Genomic DNA, 15,739 nt, shown 5'->3' on the forward strand with positions numbered 1-15,739 from the left:
TGATGTAGGTAAGGGGATGCTCTCAACATATGATAGCCTCAGGTAAAGCACTCACAGCACCACTACCAATATACAACCGAGATGTGACGTGGATTAGGCAAACTCGTAGGGATGTTATCTTTCATAGGCTTATATTCCATGCAAAACCAAGTACAAAAAATCAACGCAAGTCGCTATAAAACAGCTTTCCCTCTTCTTCGAACATCAAGACAGAACCAGTTCTGCTATATATTGTCCGACTTTGCTTTAGCTTCAGCTTTTCTTTCTTGTTCAATCCATGTTACGCAACGATGGGTATCATCCTCCCCTTGATTTCTTCTCTACTTCTGCTTCTTCTTGTGCTATTGTTTCCTTTCCTTTTTCATCCGTAGGCACCGTTTTACGGGTACCTTAGATATATATGTAGGTATTCAAGGTAATCATAACTGACTCAACGGCTCCACGGGCTTCATATCATGCGACGTATCATCGGGGCGCGATCGATACGCATCAGGGTCCCCACGGATCGAGCGCGCAAGCGATGTTAACGAGTCCCGTCGGCGTGGTGGGGGTAGGTTCGCGCCGCTTTTGATATCATCGTCGTCTTCAACTCGTGGTTTTCGGTACGTGTTCTTGGGTTTGGAGGGTTGGCTGGGGGGCATGGGACCGACGCCGTAGTCGTCGAGTTCTTGGTTGTTCTTTGGCCATTCGAGTTCGTCGCGTCGCTTGCGTCGCAGGTGGAAGATGGTCAGGATGCTGAGGGTTGCTACTACTAGGACCGCGCTGGTGGGGGGTTAGTCTACGTTCTTGTTTCTCTTGGTGGTGTATGGTATGTGTGATTCGTATGGAGAACTTACGCTAATGTGCCGATCACGATGGTACTGGTTTGCTTCGCACTATCGGGCTTTTCGCATAGATCGATGTTCGGTTGCGGATGGCATTTCGCGTCGTCGTCGTCGCGTGTAAAGAGGTGAATGACTGCCCGGGTGATATGCGACGCTGGCGAGGTCGTCGCTGCTTCGTGATCAACTGGAAGTGGACTCATGGTGTAGAGTATGCGTCGAAGACATGCAAAGGAGTGGATGCACGGTAGGAATTATCGTATTCATTAGACACCCGATTGATGATCGATGTAGAATGTTGATGAATACGTGAGTCGGGATTCGGAATGAATGTAACCCTGAATCGGAAGAGTCCGTAGGTACTCGTATGTTGTTTGCTGATTGTTGGGTTCGTAAAAAGAAAGTACAGTAGTTGGGATTGAAACAACGAAAAAGCAAGTAGAAAGAAAGGAATGAATGTATGAATAGCGTCGTCGTTCTTCGTCAAAAGGAAAGAAGGGAGTTGGAGAGAGACGAAAGAATCGAGGTAGTAATTCTAGGCACAGCCCATGATACACGATGTTTCACCGAAGCGAAAGGGGAGGGAACGCACGCTGGTGAGGTGATTGGAAACGGGGTACTGGTCAATTGGTGAGATGGAAAGGAGATAGGCGCATCAATGAAGACCCCTGACGATCCAATCAAATCAATTAAATCGCATCTCAAGGGTCCAATCGAACGTGGCATTGTACTATTTTATGCCGGGGTACAATAGATACAGTCGGAGTATCTTTTCGGTCTTATTGTGATTTGTACCGTCTTTCCGTGTTACAATTTAACTTTACTTATACCTATGTAGGTATTTATACAACTTATGACTTTTGAAGCTTTATATGTCGTACAAATTATAGTTGGTACTAGATATTATTCAATACCTCGGTATGTCATGGTGGAGTCTAGAACCATTAAGACTTATTATTCAACCCCACGTCTTAAAGTAAGATAAATGTGACCCGTCGTAGCGGTGACAGAGCATAGTAACATAGAGTAACGATATTCAGTCTCATAAATATATTGTCAAAAATATATAAAACTCCGACGTCGAAATTCGTCGAATATTATCGCGCAACGTGGGGAAGTCCGAGGTATTACATAGGTATGCAAATTATGATAAGCAGGCGGCAGAGCGGTACGGGAGTCGTCGGATCGTGGACATAATTATTTATTCCAACGAGAGCCCATCCGCTATATCCGCCAGCAATGAGACAGTGAGATAGGAAGTGGCTGACTGACGTATGGTAGTCGGCGATTCATTCAATCTTCTTCTCTGCACAAAGAAAAGAGATATGTGTGCCGCACCTCTCGGGAACTTGTAGGACTACCAACTTATAAATACCAAGAGCCAGTTAGCAGTAAACTTATCATTCTAATATAGGTAGGTGAGTAAGGGAAGTCGATAGATATCCCTAGATCAAGTATAGCGGCATTACACGGCGTACGGCTAAGAAAGATCGGTAAATACCACCAACCTCATGCGATTTCTACCCCGATATTTTCGCTACTTACCTAGGTAATCTTGACCTCGTGATAGCGTGCTTACATTTGTATTGGTCTAATAGGTAGGAAAGATGGAAATGTCTCCGGATTAGTTCGAAGCGGAGGAGGCTCTAGGGGGATCCCGTCGGTAGCCGCACCAGTCTTGGTCTTCCTAATGGGGCAACTTTACGACGTCACGTAACGTCAACGCTAAAGTTTCCATAATGTCGGTTTAACGGTCTAACTGTTGGAAGGGTTTCCTTGCCGTGAAAAGCCGAGATGGGGACACTATTATCTATTATTCGTATATATCGAGATAATAATCAAAAATAGTTGAAATGCGCTATATTTTTCTAATGGGTGGTTGAGATGAGAGTTGACTGCTATTCTTATATATCCTCGACTTATGGAGATTATTGTTAGATAGCATCGAGGGCGATAATCATGACATCCGTCAATTTGATATATTTCGTGTCCAGTGCAGTGGGACTGGTATTTGTCTATGTAAGACTTGCCATATTTTGATTTCTATACGCTGGGTTCGGATCGACTAACTGAAATATACCTATTAGACTGCTGGAATTATAATCTACAGATTATTCTTCCACCCATTGGCCAAATATCCTGGTCCATTCCTGGCAAAGATCTCAGATGTCTACCAATTGTATCACGCCTGGAAAGGAGATCGACATCTAGAATTCTGGAGGCTTCACGAGCGATATGGCAAGATCGTGCGATTCGGTCCCAATAGCGTCTCTTTCAACTCCAACACAGCATTAAAGGAGATCTACGGGTTTAAGTCCAATGTACGGAAGGCCGAATTCTACGATGCCTTCGTTCACCCGGCATCTAACACCCATAACACAAGAGATAAGGCCCTGCATGCTCGTAAGAGGAGGGTACTTTCACAGGCATTTTCGGATTCGGCTATTAAGGAGATGGATCGATATATCTTAGCTAATGTGCGATCTTTCTGCGAACAAATCGGACTTGGTGCCAGTGAAGAACGAAAAGGATGGACTGTTTCTAAGAATATGGCTGATTGGTGTAATTACCTCGCCATGGATATTCTGGGAGACTTGTGCTTCGGGAAGGCTTTCCACATGCTGGAAAGACCTGATAATCGATATGCGCTAGAGTTAGTGTCGCTTGCCACAACTCGACATCTAATTGTGAGTACCTTATTACCCCTCGTCTGATAGATAGACATGCTGACTGTGATAGTGCGGAACGATGTCCCTCGTTGGCAAGCTCCATCTTGACAAGATCTTATTCCGCAGAATCGCAACTGGCCGAGAGAAATACATGGCGTACAGCAAGGCTCAATTGACAGAACGCACCAAGCTCGGAAACGACACAGATCGCCGTGACTTCTTCTACCACTTGCTAAAGGCAAAGGATCCCGAGACTGGAATGGGATTCGCGACGCCGGAATTATGGGGTGAATCCAACTTGCTGTATGTATCGGGAAGTCCAATGGAGAGGAATGCATGGCTAACAATGCCGCTAGCATCATTGCGGGTAGCGACACAACATCAACAGCGATGGCCGCGACGCTATTCTACCTGGTTCGCAACCACGCCGCCCTACTAAAAGCAACTCAAGAAGTACGATCAAAATTCAACGACATCGAAGAAATATGCCAAGGCCCGGCCTTGAACTCATGCTTTTACCTTCGAGTATGTATCGACGAAGCAATGCGCATGTCTCCATCTGTAGGTGGTATACTGCCTCGCGAGGTTCTAAAAGGCGGAATGACGATCGACGGCGAGTTTATCCCCGAGGGCGTCGTCGTCGGTACTCCTCACTACTCTATCCACCATAATCCCGCGTACTACCCTCAGCCGTTCTCATATATCCCCGAGCGCTGGATAGTGGGTCCGCATAAGAGTCTTGGTGGTTACGGAGAGAACGTCGTAACCGAGCAAGACGTGACAGTGGCGCAAAGCGCATTCTGCCCCTTTTCGATTGGACCGCGAGGGTGTATTGGAAAGGGTCTTGCATATATCGAGATGATGACGACGTTAGCCAGAGTACTGTATCTGTACGACTTGCGCAAGTCTGCTGGCTTCGACCCTGGCGAGGGAAATCCTGATCTCGAATGGGGACGCCGTCGTGTGGATGAGTTCCAGCTGATCGATCAGTTTACGAGCTTGAAAGATGGTCCGATGGTTGAGTTCAGGAAGCGTGTTTGAATAACGGGTGACCTTCAACTGAGTTAATGGCGAAAATAAGGTGAACAGCTGGTCGGAAAGCTTCAACGGGCAAGATTGAGAATATTAGCATCTAGTAATGTTTTATGTCTAGGGACGGCTGAACTGTAAGATTGAAATACTGTAGATAACGATCACTCAATTTAATGAGATATGTTTAGCAACTTGGTATACACCTATACTGTGAGATGCCTGAGAGAGCTAGGGAGCCCGAGCTTAATACCAGAATAAATGATATTCGACCAGGAATGGTTAGAGTCTGGGGTTAGATGGATCAAATCAGTTCTAAGCCAAGTTAGGGTCCTGCTTCCGGTAGCCATATATACGGCGCTTCTAACTGAGAAGGTGGGTGTGGGGATGATATGCCGGCAATCTGGATGAAGCCGGCGGCAATATTCGTGTTCATCTTGTTTTTCCCATCGTTGGCTGGCTTGGCGCCAACGAGACACGATCTTATCCCCCACACCTTCCGGCTTTCAGCAGGTATCCGAACTCTTTCGTTCCTGGGCGAATGCTACACATAAATGATTAAAGAGATAAAGCCCCCATCAGTTGCAACCTGAGAGGTGGTGAATTGATCGACCGCTCGGGTAGATGTTCGCACGAGCTCCTCAAGTTGGTTTTGGCTTTGGCCACCGGGTACATAGAGATATACCCTAGCTATTTAGGTCGTTCTGGAGCAGCCCAATAATATCGTCGGATGGCACCTAAGTATTTTTTAAAATAGGTTGCGGTGGAGGGTGAAGGTGGTTTGGGACAAGCCCCCTCTCGGCGGTCTGCATATAATTTGCCATCTCCCATGAGGCACGGTGCCTTGTAGTAAACTATATGATAATCTCTGCAGGAAAGACGTAATCCATCACGATGCTAGACTTTGGACTACGTTCGCTTGTCTCTTTGCTTGCTTTAGGCGGCAGCTTACTTCCGGCTTCTTCCTGGGCCTCTCCATTGAAGCTACATAATGATGTCCGGGCCGATAGCTGGCCATACGGCCCGTTGGTGACTTCTGGCCGCGACATGAAGAATGCGCGCGGAGACAATGTCGTCTATGCCGGCACCAATTGGCCAGGTCACGGAGAAGTGATGATCCCTGATGGATTGAGATACCAATCCATTGAGAGTATTGTCACTAAAATCAAGAGCGTCGGCATGAATGCGATCCGCCTGACGTACGCCATTCAAATGATAGACGAGATCTATGCCAACAATGGCAAGGATACCACTGTAAAGGACTCATTCACCAAGGCGTTAGGCCAAACGAACGGACCCAAGTTCTACAGCGATTTCCTTGCGAAGAACCCGTCTTTCAACGACAGCACCACCCGTCTGGAGGTCTTCGATGCTGTCGCGGCGGAATGCCTTAAGCAAAAGGTCTTCGTTCACCTGGATAATCATATGTCGAAGGCCGCTTGGTGTTGCTCGACTAACGATGGTAACTCTTGGTTTGGGGACAGAGATTACAGTATGTGCAAGAACATTTCTTACTATATTCCAATGTTGGAAATTGTCGGACAACGCGCCTGATTCTTCGCGTGATTATGTAGCTGACAACATTTATAGACGTTGATAACTGGGCGAGGGGCCTTTCCTATATGGCGAACCACGGGAAAAACTGGCCGGCTCTCACGTCGATGTCTTTGCGAAATGAGCTGCGGAAACCGGACGGCTCGGCCAGCAGCTCATACAACTGGCAAAATTGGTACACCAATATCAAGAAGGGTACGAGCGCGATTAACTCGGCCAATCCCGACCTGCTCATCTTCCTTTCGGGACTTGACTTCGACACGTACATCACGCCGATAGTACAGAATACGGCCTTGACCCCAGGAAGTGGGAAGTTTAGCACTGCTGATTTCGAGGGTTATACGAACAAGCTCGTGCTGGAGATCCATAATTACCAGAACAGCGCGAATAACTGTAATAGCCTTAAGAGCTCGTTGTACAACAGCGGGTTCCAGGCATTGCACGCTGATGACTCGAAGACGGTTAATGTGTTCCCAGTGCTGCTGACCGAGTTCGGATTTGACATGTCGGGTAACGCATGGCAGGGAACATACGCCACTTGTATCGCGAGCTACCTCGCTGAACAGAAGGCTGGCTGGTTCATATGGGTTGTCTCGGGTAGTTATTACATCCGGTCGGGTAGACAAGATTATGAGGAGACATGGGGCTTGTTGAAGCACGATTGGTCGGATTGGAGGTCTTCGGCGTATATTGAGGGGGGGTTGAAACCTCTTGCCAAAGCCACCGCACAAGGATGAGATGTTTGTATATCCGTAGTTTTATCCTGGGTTTTTGGATTCTTCGGTACTCTTCCACATACTAGGAAATGTCGTGATAATATGAGACCCTTATTTCAATATAACTTTGGTGCCTAGTCTAGAATCAAGGCAGTGGGGATGATCTACGTGATCGGAGATCGGAAGGTTATGGTGTTGAGAAAGAATAGAAACCGAGAATAGTCTTAGTATTCCCAGCCTCTCATTACAGAATTACATGCAAGTACCTAGGTACCTAGGAAATTAGTACATGCACTTACAGATCTACATAAAGATCCGTAGATGGTAGGTACAATGCAGGATAGTGTTTTGGTTACTGTACAAACAAGGGTCATACAGCTTTATTCTTCACTAATACAATTTCTATTTTATTCTCAAAGTAATTGTTCCTACATTTTGATTGGTTTAAACCCCGATGTGACTTCCCCAACGCAGCATAAATCTAAGTTCAGCCCTATTAATGCCTTCCTCTAGTGCAAATGCAGTAGTACATTCAATTGATGTTTCCACTAGACCCACTTCAGCTGCATAGTACCTGGCAAGGCTAGAAAAGATATCTTGAGCTTCCTTCTACTTTCTACATCATAACTTCAGCATCAAGATACGTTCGTTTCATTGTTTATAACATCGTCGCAATACCAGATACCTTGTTTCTGACGACATAATTGTGCAATGGCACCCCTATGTAGATACTGGAAACAAGGAAATTGTCGGAATGGAGGTACTTGAATTCTTTCTAATCCCTATTTCAAGGAGATAGCTAACCTCTTACATCAATATAGCGTCCTGTCGTTTCGAGCATCCAAATGCGAACAACCAGAACCCATTCGGAGCTCCCAATGCCAATACCAACAGATTTAGCGCTTTAAATACGACGAACAACCAACCGAAAGAAATCGATTACAAGCTCGACCGAGGAGCTCTAAGATGGGATTTAAACGAAGGCCTACCGGAATGGCTCTTGTCCTGCTACTGTCCTGGAGTTGACACTCCTGATCAATTGTTTGGCGGATACCCCCGAGAACAAAGTCCCGAAGAAGTGAGGTTGTATATTATGAGCTCGGGCAATCCCCAACAAGCTGTATGAAATCCTAGGATCCCGCCCCTGTTTCAAGACATTGTTTGGCTGACCATTGTATTAGGAAGCGGAAGTAAAAGGTCTCATCCAGGCGGCCGAACAGCAAAATCGGACAGCCTTCAACGATCCCGATGGCGCCATTAAATTTATTTTATCGGCCGCGGACAAACATCCCAATCGCATAGACATCTGCAAGCAGAGCTCCCCAGATCCCATGAGCGGAATTTTCCTAAGAAAAGCTGTTGCCAGTTCTGAGGCCGGTTTTTCGAATCCCATTGCGTCGCAACCTTTTTCGTCGGCTTCTAGTCAAAGTGCCTTTGGCGGCGCTTCATCTGCGTTTGGCCAGCCGTCGGCATTGGGACAGAAACCCAATCCTTTCGGTGCTCCCTCTATTTCCGCTAGTACCCAACCACCCACCATGGGATCATCCAATTCTGTGTTCGGACAGCCCTCGCAACCAGGCGGCGGCGCTCCTGCTTTCGGACAACCATCAGCTCTGGGCCAAAAGCCGAATCCGTTCGCTGCCGCGATGTCTTCGGCGTCTAATGCGTTCGGTCAAGCTGCTCAAAGCACATTTGGGCAGCCGTCAGCTTTAGGGCAGCGGCCAAATCCTTTTGCTGCACCAACACAACCAGCAGCATCTGCACCAAACCCTTTCTCTTCACAACCGGCCCCAGCGACTTCAGCGCCGAATCCGTTTAGCCAGCCGGCAGCAACTAATCCCTTTGCCCAAGCCACGAACACAACGTCTGCCGACCAAGCAATGGATACTTCGGCACCTTCCCCGGCCCCACAGGCTGCCAACAATCCTTTCGGAAAGCCATCAGCTTCTCCATCTCCCTTCGGAGCGCCGGCCAATAATGTATTCGGTGCGCAGAAGTCGCCCGGATTCGGGGCCGCAACTGCTAACCCCTTTGCTCGAGTGCAAACACAACCTCAAGCACAGCCGCAGATACAACCGCAACCTCAGGCAACACTACAAATGGCACAAAACGCACAAAGCCAGAAAGCACCTGTACCCAAAGGCAACCCATATAGGCCGAATAGTACAAGGCAGCACCCTCCTCCAGAAAGCTACATAAACCAACAGCCGAATGGACGTATTGTATCGTTTAACGGGCAGCCAGTGATTTACAAGTGGGGGGTGGACGATAAATACTACGATACAATGCCGCATGGAACTACCGGGGCACGTCCAGTCCCTGGTGTACAGAATGGGGACGGTTCGTGGCGTAAGATTTTGTTCCCTGGCGGCCCGCCTGCTTACAACAAAGACACGGAACCGGACACTTCGTTATATTCAGCAGCGATTAAGGAGGCATACGCTACGATGACTGCCACTGGCAGGTTTAACGGACATATGCCTGAAGTACCTCCAATGAGGGAGGATTGCCTGTGGAATTTTTAGAAATAAGGCATGGATTGCTTGAGGAGTCGTCATGTATTGATAGGCGTGTTTTATAGGGGGGCACCTGTGGAATGATTCCAGTCACGACTACGATAGCACTTAGACGGTAAAAACTAGATACCCCGGAGTTGGAATGGATCACGCATAGAATCAATTAGAAAAGCGATTCTTACTGGAAACAATAAATCATGTTTAACCCATTATTTGATTTGTTGATTAGATCCGATTCGTATTCATTTGTTACGTATGCTGCTAGATACCCTGATATAAGAGGCACACCTAGAACATGATGTAGGATATCACGAATACTCGTGTTCCTGCGTAATGCATTCCATACCAGCCCTACTCCTCCACCTCTTTATTTCCTAGTTTAGGCGGCAATGGTAACTTCAACCTCGACACCGGCCTCGATGTTGACGATGATCTGCTTGACAGTCTCGGTAGGAGCGTTTAGGCTGTAATTGAAAATTTCGATTAGCAAATGTTCATAGCGAAGTGGTTTTAGAATAGGAGAGAAAAGACATACTCAATGAGGCGCTTGTGAATGCGCAACTCGTAGCAATCCCAGGTCTTGGAACCCTCACCACAGGGGGTCTTTCGGGTAGTGACCTTGAGGGTCTTGGTAGGAAGACGAACAGGGCCCTTGACGCGGAGGTCCTTGCTCTTGGCACGTTCGATGAGCTCGCTGGAGACCTTCTCGAGAGCGGCGACCTTGCGCGAGGTGAGGGTGATGCGGATCTTGTGGGTCTTGGCCGCCTCGCCGCCGAAGTCCTTCTCGGGCTTGTTGTACGACATTTTGGATTGTCGGGTGGTGATCAGATCGGATCGGGAATTAGGAGGCGTTTTGTTTTATGTGGCCTTCACGACTCGAACGGTGACACGTTGCGGCAAAGTGATGAAGGCGACGTGGTTGTTGGATTTGGTGGTGTTGGAGGGGAAAGAATTAAAAAAAAAGTTCGCGACTTTTACAAAAAAGACTAAGAATTTCGTTGTGTGGGCTCGGATAAGGGTTAAAGTGGAACCAGCCTTATGACTTAGGTAATCATAGATAATGCTGTTCCAGAAAGATGCTTACGTCATAATACTTGACCTATAATGTTACTGGATTAGCAGTACAATTCAAAAGAATGGAAAGAGTCATCCGGCAAAGAATTACATGCATTCACTTTTAAATTTTAATGGAGCGTCACTCTAATTCATTTCTTATCTTCATTTATTTATTGCATACATATCCCTTTCCATTTGGATGATGAAATTCATAGAGAAGTTCATGTGTAATTGTGCATTTAACACCCGGTAGCGTCCTGGGGGCGTTTTGTTGATCTTACTATTTCCTCACTCACCTTTTCGGATTATCAATTTAACTCGACACGATGGCCTCGTTACCCCCGTTTGCACCATTCCCCGAAGCGTCATGGAGGGATCGCATAGACCCCCAGGATTGGGACGCCTGCTTATCTGTTTGGGTTAAATTGGCAGAAGCACATATGTCTTTGCCTGAAAAGCAGCTTATCCAGGTCTCTTCTAACGACGAATCTTTGCTGTCGTTTCTCATCACTTTTACGAGAGAAACCGCAATAAATGGAATTACAGCGCTTCGAAATTCTCAACAAGTAAAACTCCTATACCGACAATGTTTCCGGCTCATTAATAAATTTCTACGAAGTCCTTCTCCACCTTCTCCGCTTCTCCAGTGGGAGTTTCTTTCTGATTTCTGTCGTCTGTATTCGAAAAGGAGAACATCTACTCTAGTCAACCAGATCTGTCAGAAGCCACATGTGACAACGTCGCTCAGCGCATTAAGAAGATCCCTCGCCATCCAACTCGATTATGGTATTAAGAATGACCCGAAGACTCTAGAATCCCTGGAGTCTCGCCTCAAAAGGCTCAATCATCTCATCCATGCGTCTCCTGCTGTAGCCACACTATTCCTAACCGGAAGCGATTTTCTAGATGGGCTTATCAGTTGTTACAAAATCATGAACCCTCCTTTGAGAAAGGCAATTGTGACAACAGCTTATTTGTGTCTCATTGGTTTGACTGAAGGAGAATCCCCAAACATTTCTATGCTATCCGACCAGCTTTATTCTCTGAAAGCTGCTGCAGAAAACCATAAAGCTGGGCCACTAAATGTGAACGATTCCTTGGTAGCCGAGCTGGTTACAGTCACTCCAATCCTCAAGCAGGTCCAGCATCGCCTAGAAGGATCTGGCTCAAACACAACACGATCTGGGCCAATTATTACTGCTTTGGAGGCCTACCGAAAATCAAGCGGTGACATCAAACCCAAGAGACCGGCTAAGCGGAAGGTCGATAAAGGAAAAGGTGTTATGACAGAGGACGACATCCAAGGGGAAATGAAAGTGCATCGTATGAGCCAAATTTCTCAAATACAAGATCTGTTTCCAGATTTAGGCTCCGCTTTCGTCTCGAAGCTTCTCGACGAGTATGGTGACAATACTGAACAAGTGGTTGCGCACTTGCTTGAAGATTCACTACCACCGCACTTGGCTACCGCGGATCGCACTCAAGAACTGTTCGTTAATTCAAAAGCACGTCGTATGTTCCCCATGATTGCTAATTCATATATAGGTCCCCGGAGAGGAATAGGAGAAAAAGTCGCGATATTGCACCTAGACCCACACCTCCACAAGTTCCAATACGCCATAATGTATTTGATGATGATGAATTCGACAAATTAACAATGGATTTATCCAATGTACATTTCGGCAAACGTAACCCAGAAAGATCAGCAGATGATATTTTAAACGATCGATCTTCCGCTCCAAACAAAGCTGCCATTCTTTCCGCGCTATCTGCATTCGACGCTGATGACGATGAGCGAGATGACACTTACGATGTTGCAGATGCTGGATTGGTTGTAGATGATATAGGGGACGCAGAAGATCAAAAACGGAAAGATGCAAGCGAAGAAGCTCTTTTCAGAGCATACCAGTCGGACTCGAAAGCGTTTGATAGAGATGCAGCTACCCGACGAAGCCAAACTAGGACGAAATTGAAGCAACAGACAGGAATGACTGACGAGGCTATTGAAGGTTGGGCTGTAATGCTAACCAGGAATCCCCACCAGATGAGGCAACTGGAGATGAAGTATAGCGCGTTTAGTGGTGACCAACCTGCTTTAGCGCCCACCGCTTGGCGGGCGAATCCGACAGACTCAGCAGCAGAAGACTCCGAAATCGACGGTGGCAACAACAACTCGCGAGGTCGCGGCCGTGGTGGCCGAGGAAGAGGAGGAAATGTCGCCGGCCCTTCAGGTGATAAAGATACCGAAAATGCAAGAAAACGAAAGGAAGCAAATAAGGGGACCAGGGGTAACCACAGCCGCCGAGATCAACGTGCAAGGAAGATGGCACGTGGGGGATTCCCTGGATGATCAAGCAGCTCTTAATGACAACATTTATAACACGAAATGTTATCCATAACCATAATCCGCGATGTGCGACTACTCCAACCTTCGTCTTTTCGCCATCTGTTGGCTTCCGCTGCGTGCCATTGGCGTTGGAAAGGCTGGACGTTTCCCAAATGCGTTTTCGTTCGCATCTGCACATCTTTCGTAAAGATCCTCATCATTTAGAGCCTGCGCGTAAGGACTTCGCAACTCGGAATTCCCAGGAGACATTGCTTGTGAAAGACTATAGAAAGCGTGAATCGGTGCCGGAGATCCGAATGACGTGGTCACCTCGTCGGGTCCTATGTGGCGTACTAGATGTGACTGATCCTTCGGAGTTGCTAATTCTGATACGGATGTAAGATCGTTGTCAAATTCTCCGGCCCCAGCCTCGCCCACGCCTATCATTGATACTAATGATGCTCCTGAGCTGCGCCGACTCTCAAGGTATTCGCCAAGATCGAAACATTGCTTGCATATCGGGTATGTGGGCCAACAATCTGCTTCGTCACGGAATTGCGGGAGCCGAGCTCGTTGCTCTTGGCCACACCGCTCCTGAATATCATCAAAGATGTCAAATATCGGAGTAAAAAAAGTATGGCGTGGACCAGGGCCATAGTATTTATTCCGCCCCCAAAGTTGACCGATAATAGCATTGCTCTCACAATCAACAATGGCAGCACCACTATCACCTTCGACGCCTATGCCACTGCGTATCCACTCGTTCTCATTATCGTAAGGGTATGGTTCCTCTATGTACCATTCGCGAGATGCTCTCCCTGTGCCATTTTCTGAGCCATCAAGATATGCAGGTATCTCGCATACCTGGCCCCGCTGGAAGCCTGACGTACGTCCCGTTGAGCACACCGTTCTTTCGGGGACAACTGAACCCATAGACGTAATTGGGTGTTCCCGCCTTTGATTTGTTGCAGGAAATTTCCTAAGCAAATTAGCTTGTCGACTTCTTGCCGGAATTAATGCCCAGTCTGTGACGACCAACGGAGGCTCCTTATCACAATCTTCCCAATACGGATCATGAGATACCCGAGTAGTTTTTAGGTCAAAGCCAGAAGTTGCCGTCAAATCGCCAATCTTGAAGTCAGAAATGATGCTGCTGAGAATGTCATGTCCCTTGCTAACACATTCCTTACGATCGGCTGGAGACGGATGCTCAACAGTCACAGGATGTACCCCTTTACTTAGATCCACGAACGGATGGAAACTAACTAGCCAATAACTACCACCGTCGATCGTTATAAGAGGGCCTAGAGTTGCCGTAGCTTCGTCGCCATCTTCCGATGTTGTTCCAATACTGTCACCCATGCACGGGTTCACGTAGCAGAATGGATTACGTGGTTGGCAAATCTCGTCGGGCATTTCCTTGCCCAGGCCTCGTGCCCAGACAAGTCGCTCTACTTTTCCAGTAGAGAATGCAAATACAACCAAGTTGCGGTAAGTTTCCGGAAGCAAATCTCTTACATGTTCCGCAATGAGTAGCCTCCGGGCTCTAGAAACAGGTTGCTTGGTCATGATACAGATTCGCCGAGAATTTGGTTTTCTCCAACGTGCCACGCTGATCATGTGGCCCGGCCCGCACCACTTCGGGATAAATTCGACGAGAAATGGAAGGACACCATGCTCCCAGATGACTGGGAAGCTCGCTGATTCCAATGGTTTGGGTGTACGGTATGTGATAGCCCCGGGACTATCGGTAGTTTTTGGTGTATTACCATTGGCTCTTTTCATTCTCCTTTCGAGCACGGCCCTTAGCTGTTCTCGACAACGTTTCTTCGAAATCCCGATAGACATTTCCATTTTGAGCGCCTTGTCTTCATCCACCGCAGACTTCATGGAAGAAACTTGCTTTTGAGCACTCTTCGTTGACGCACCCGCAGGAATATCTGCGGGATTAAGAAGACTAGACGGTCGGGGAAAATTGTCCTTGTCCGCTGCCGTACTGCCATGGGCGCATTTCAGGTGGCAATCGAGAAGATCTTTGCTCGCAAATGCGCCTTCAGCACAGCCAAGAACTGGGCATAATAGAAGGTGTTCGCGTTTAACATGCCAATTGAGCTCTTCCCTCGTCGCAAACCCGGCGCTGTCGCACGGGCCGTTGTCCCCCCAAAGGCAAATATGTAAATGTCCAACTCTCGAATGAAGCTCGAAATCCTCTTTATTCGCAAATTTGGCATCGCAATTATCCTTAAAACAGACGTGTTGGCAGTCGACACCGAAAGTTATCCCAGTCGCATTCCGCAGAGGGCTGGGAACACGCGATCTTACTGTTCCTGTGGCGGTGACTTCTGAAGCTACGTCGGTTTGAACCGGAGACCAAACAGAGCCTTGGTAGGACGATGGAGGAGAGCAGGTCAAGGGACTTGCATTGTCCGTAACGATTGATGGCAATGTTCCATGCGATAAATTGGAGATCTCTCCGTCCAGAAATTTGTCGCCAGCACTATACAATGTTAAGGGTACCATCCCATTGCTACTATCCGACCATATCGAATCCCGCCGTGCTAGAGAATGAATAAATGAGGGATCCTCATATTGAAAGTTGTTGCTAAGGCTTCCAAGTGTGGTTGGCTCGATACTATTGCTGTATTGGGGAATACCAGTTGCATGTGAAGGAGCCCGTGAGATCCACCCAGAAGGCCTCATAACTCGAGGCATGGATTCCGATGGACATGCTGACGCAAAATCAGATGCAGGCTTCCGATTAGCATCCATTTCAGGTGATATATGAGAACACAGCCAGCCACAGCCGGCCAACCCGGATCACTAATAAAAGGAGAAGGAGTTCAAGGACAAATCGGATATATATAAAAAGACAACTACCGGGTAGTTAAGGACAAGCTGCGCTTTTCCCCAGAGAACAAGACGTTTCAAACCAGGCCAAAGAAATCAAACTGAGTAAATCAATCCTGAAATTCCCATTCCTCCATTCCTTGGGTTGGGGCGGCTGACGGGGGGCCTCCGATCATCGAGGCACCAGGGTTGTAATGGGGCGGAG

General features: G+C 47.5%; 7 protein-coding genes across 7 annotated transcripts; 4 read left to right on the forward strand and 3 right to left on the reverse strand.

The window, feature by feature from the left end:
* Nucleotides 1–365: 365 nt before the first annotated feature.
* On the reverse strand, nt 366–1,164 carry F4822DRAFT_359616 (uncharacterized protein). The gene is made up of 2 exons (XM_051456096.1): nt 837–1,164; nt 366–762 (listed from the first exon to the last, which is right to left on the reverse strand). Exons 1-2 carry the CDS (start codon nt 1,022–1,024, stop codon nt 420–422), a joined length of 531 nt encoding a protein of 176 aa, XP_051311776.1. The 5' UTR covers nt 1,025–1,164; the 3' UTR covers nt 366–419.
* Nucleotides 1,165–2,780: 1,616 nt separating this feature from the next.
* Nucleotides 2,781–4,531, forward strand: F4822DRAFT_438393 (isotrichodermin C-15 hydroxylase; the record flags this gene model as incomplete). The annotated part of the gene is made up of 4 exons (XM_051462511.1): nt 2,781–2,840; nt 2,909–3,508; nt 3,561–3,793; nt 3,847–4,531. 4 exons carry the CDS (start codon nt 2,781–2,783, stop codon nt 4,529–4,531), a joined length of 1,578 nt encoding a protein of 525 aa, XP_051311777.1.
* Nucleotides 4,532–5,243: 712 nt separating this feature from the next.
* Nucleotides 5,244–7,107, forward strand: F4822DRAFT_359608 (glycoside hydrolase family 5 protein). The gene is made up of 2 exons (XM_051456095.1): nt 5,244–6,011; nt 6,110–7,107. The coding sequence occupies exons 1-2, from the start codon at nt 5,414–5,416 to the stop codon at nt 6,808–6,810; spliced, it is 1,299 nt and encodes a 432-aa protein (XP_051311778.1). The 5' UTR covers nt 5,244–5,413; the 3' UTR covers nt 6,811–7,107.
* A 309-nt stretch (nt 7,108–7,416) lies between these two features.
* F4822DRAFT_414745 (uncharacterized protein) lies at nt 7,417–9,515 on the forward strand. The gene is made up of 3 exons (XM_051459174.1): nt 7,417–7,549; nt 7,611–7,909; nt 7,971–9,515. Exons 1-3 carry the CDS (start codon nt 7,501–7,503, stop codon nt 9,312–9,314), a joined length of 1,692 nt encoding a protein of 563 aa, XP_051311779.1. The 5' UTR covers nt 7,417–7,500; the 3' UTR covers nt 9,315–9,515.
* Nucleotides 9,516–10,268, reverse strand: F4822DRAFT_414746 (ribosomal protein S1). Its single transcript, XM_051459175.1, has 2 exons — nt 9,841–10,268; nt 9,516–9,769 (listed from the first exon to the last, which is right to left on the reverse strand). The coding sequence occupies exons 1-2, from the start codon at nt 10,107–10,109 to the stop codon at nt 9,685–9,687; spliced, it is 354 nt and encodes a 117-aa protein (XP_051311780.1). The 5' UTR covers nt 10,110–10,268; the 3' UTR covers nt 9,516–9,684.
* A 175-nt stretch (nt 10,269–10,443) lies between these two features.
* Nucleotides 10,444–12,746, forward strand: F4822DRAFT_360113 (uncharacterized protein). Its single transcript, XM_051456099.1, has 3 exons — nt 10,444–10,542; nt 10,643–11,850; nt 11,907–12,746. Exons 2-3 carry the CDS (start codon nt 10,688–10,690, stop codon nt 12,709–12,711), a joined length of 1,968 nt encoding a protein of 655 aa, XP_051311781.1. The 5' UTR covers nt 10,444–10,542; nt 10,643–10,687; the 3' UTR covers nt 12,712–12,746.
* A 34-nt stretch (nt 12,747–12,780) lies between these two features.
* On the reverse strand, nt 12,781–15,415 carry F4822DRAFT_438396 (uncharacterized protein; the record flags this gene model as incomplete). The annotated part of the gene is made up of 2 exons (XM_051462512.1): nt 12,781–15,103; nt 15,342–15,415. 2 exons carry the CDS (start codon nt 15,413–15,415, stop codon nt 12,781–12,783), a joined length of 2,397 nt encoding a protein of 798 aa, XP_051311782.1.
* Between the last annotated feature and the right edge of the window lie 324 nt (nt 15,416–15,739).

The sequence above is a fragment of the Hypoxylon trugodes genome (genome assembly GCF_022578975.1).
Source record: "Hypoxylon trugodes strain CBS 135444 unplaced genomic scaffold F4822scaffold_8, whole genome shotgun sequence".
NCBI classification, from domain to species: Eukaryota; Fungi; Ascomycota; class Sordariomycetes; order Xylariales; family Hypoxylaceae; genus Hypoxylon; species Hypoxylon trugodes.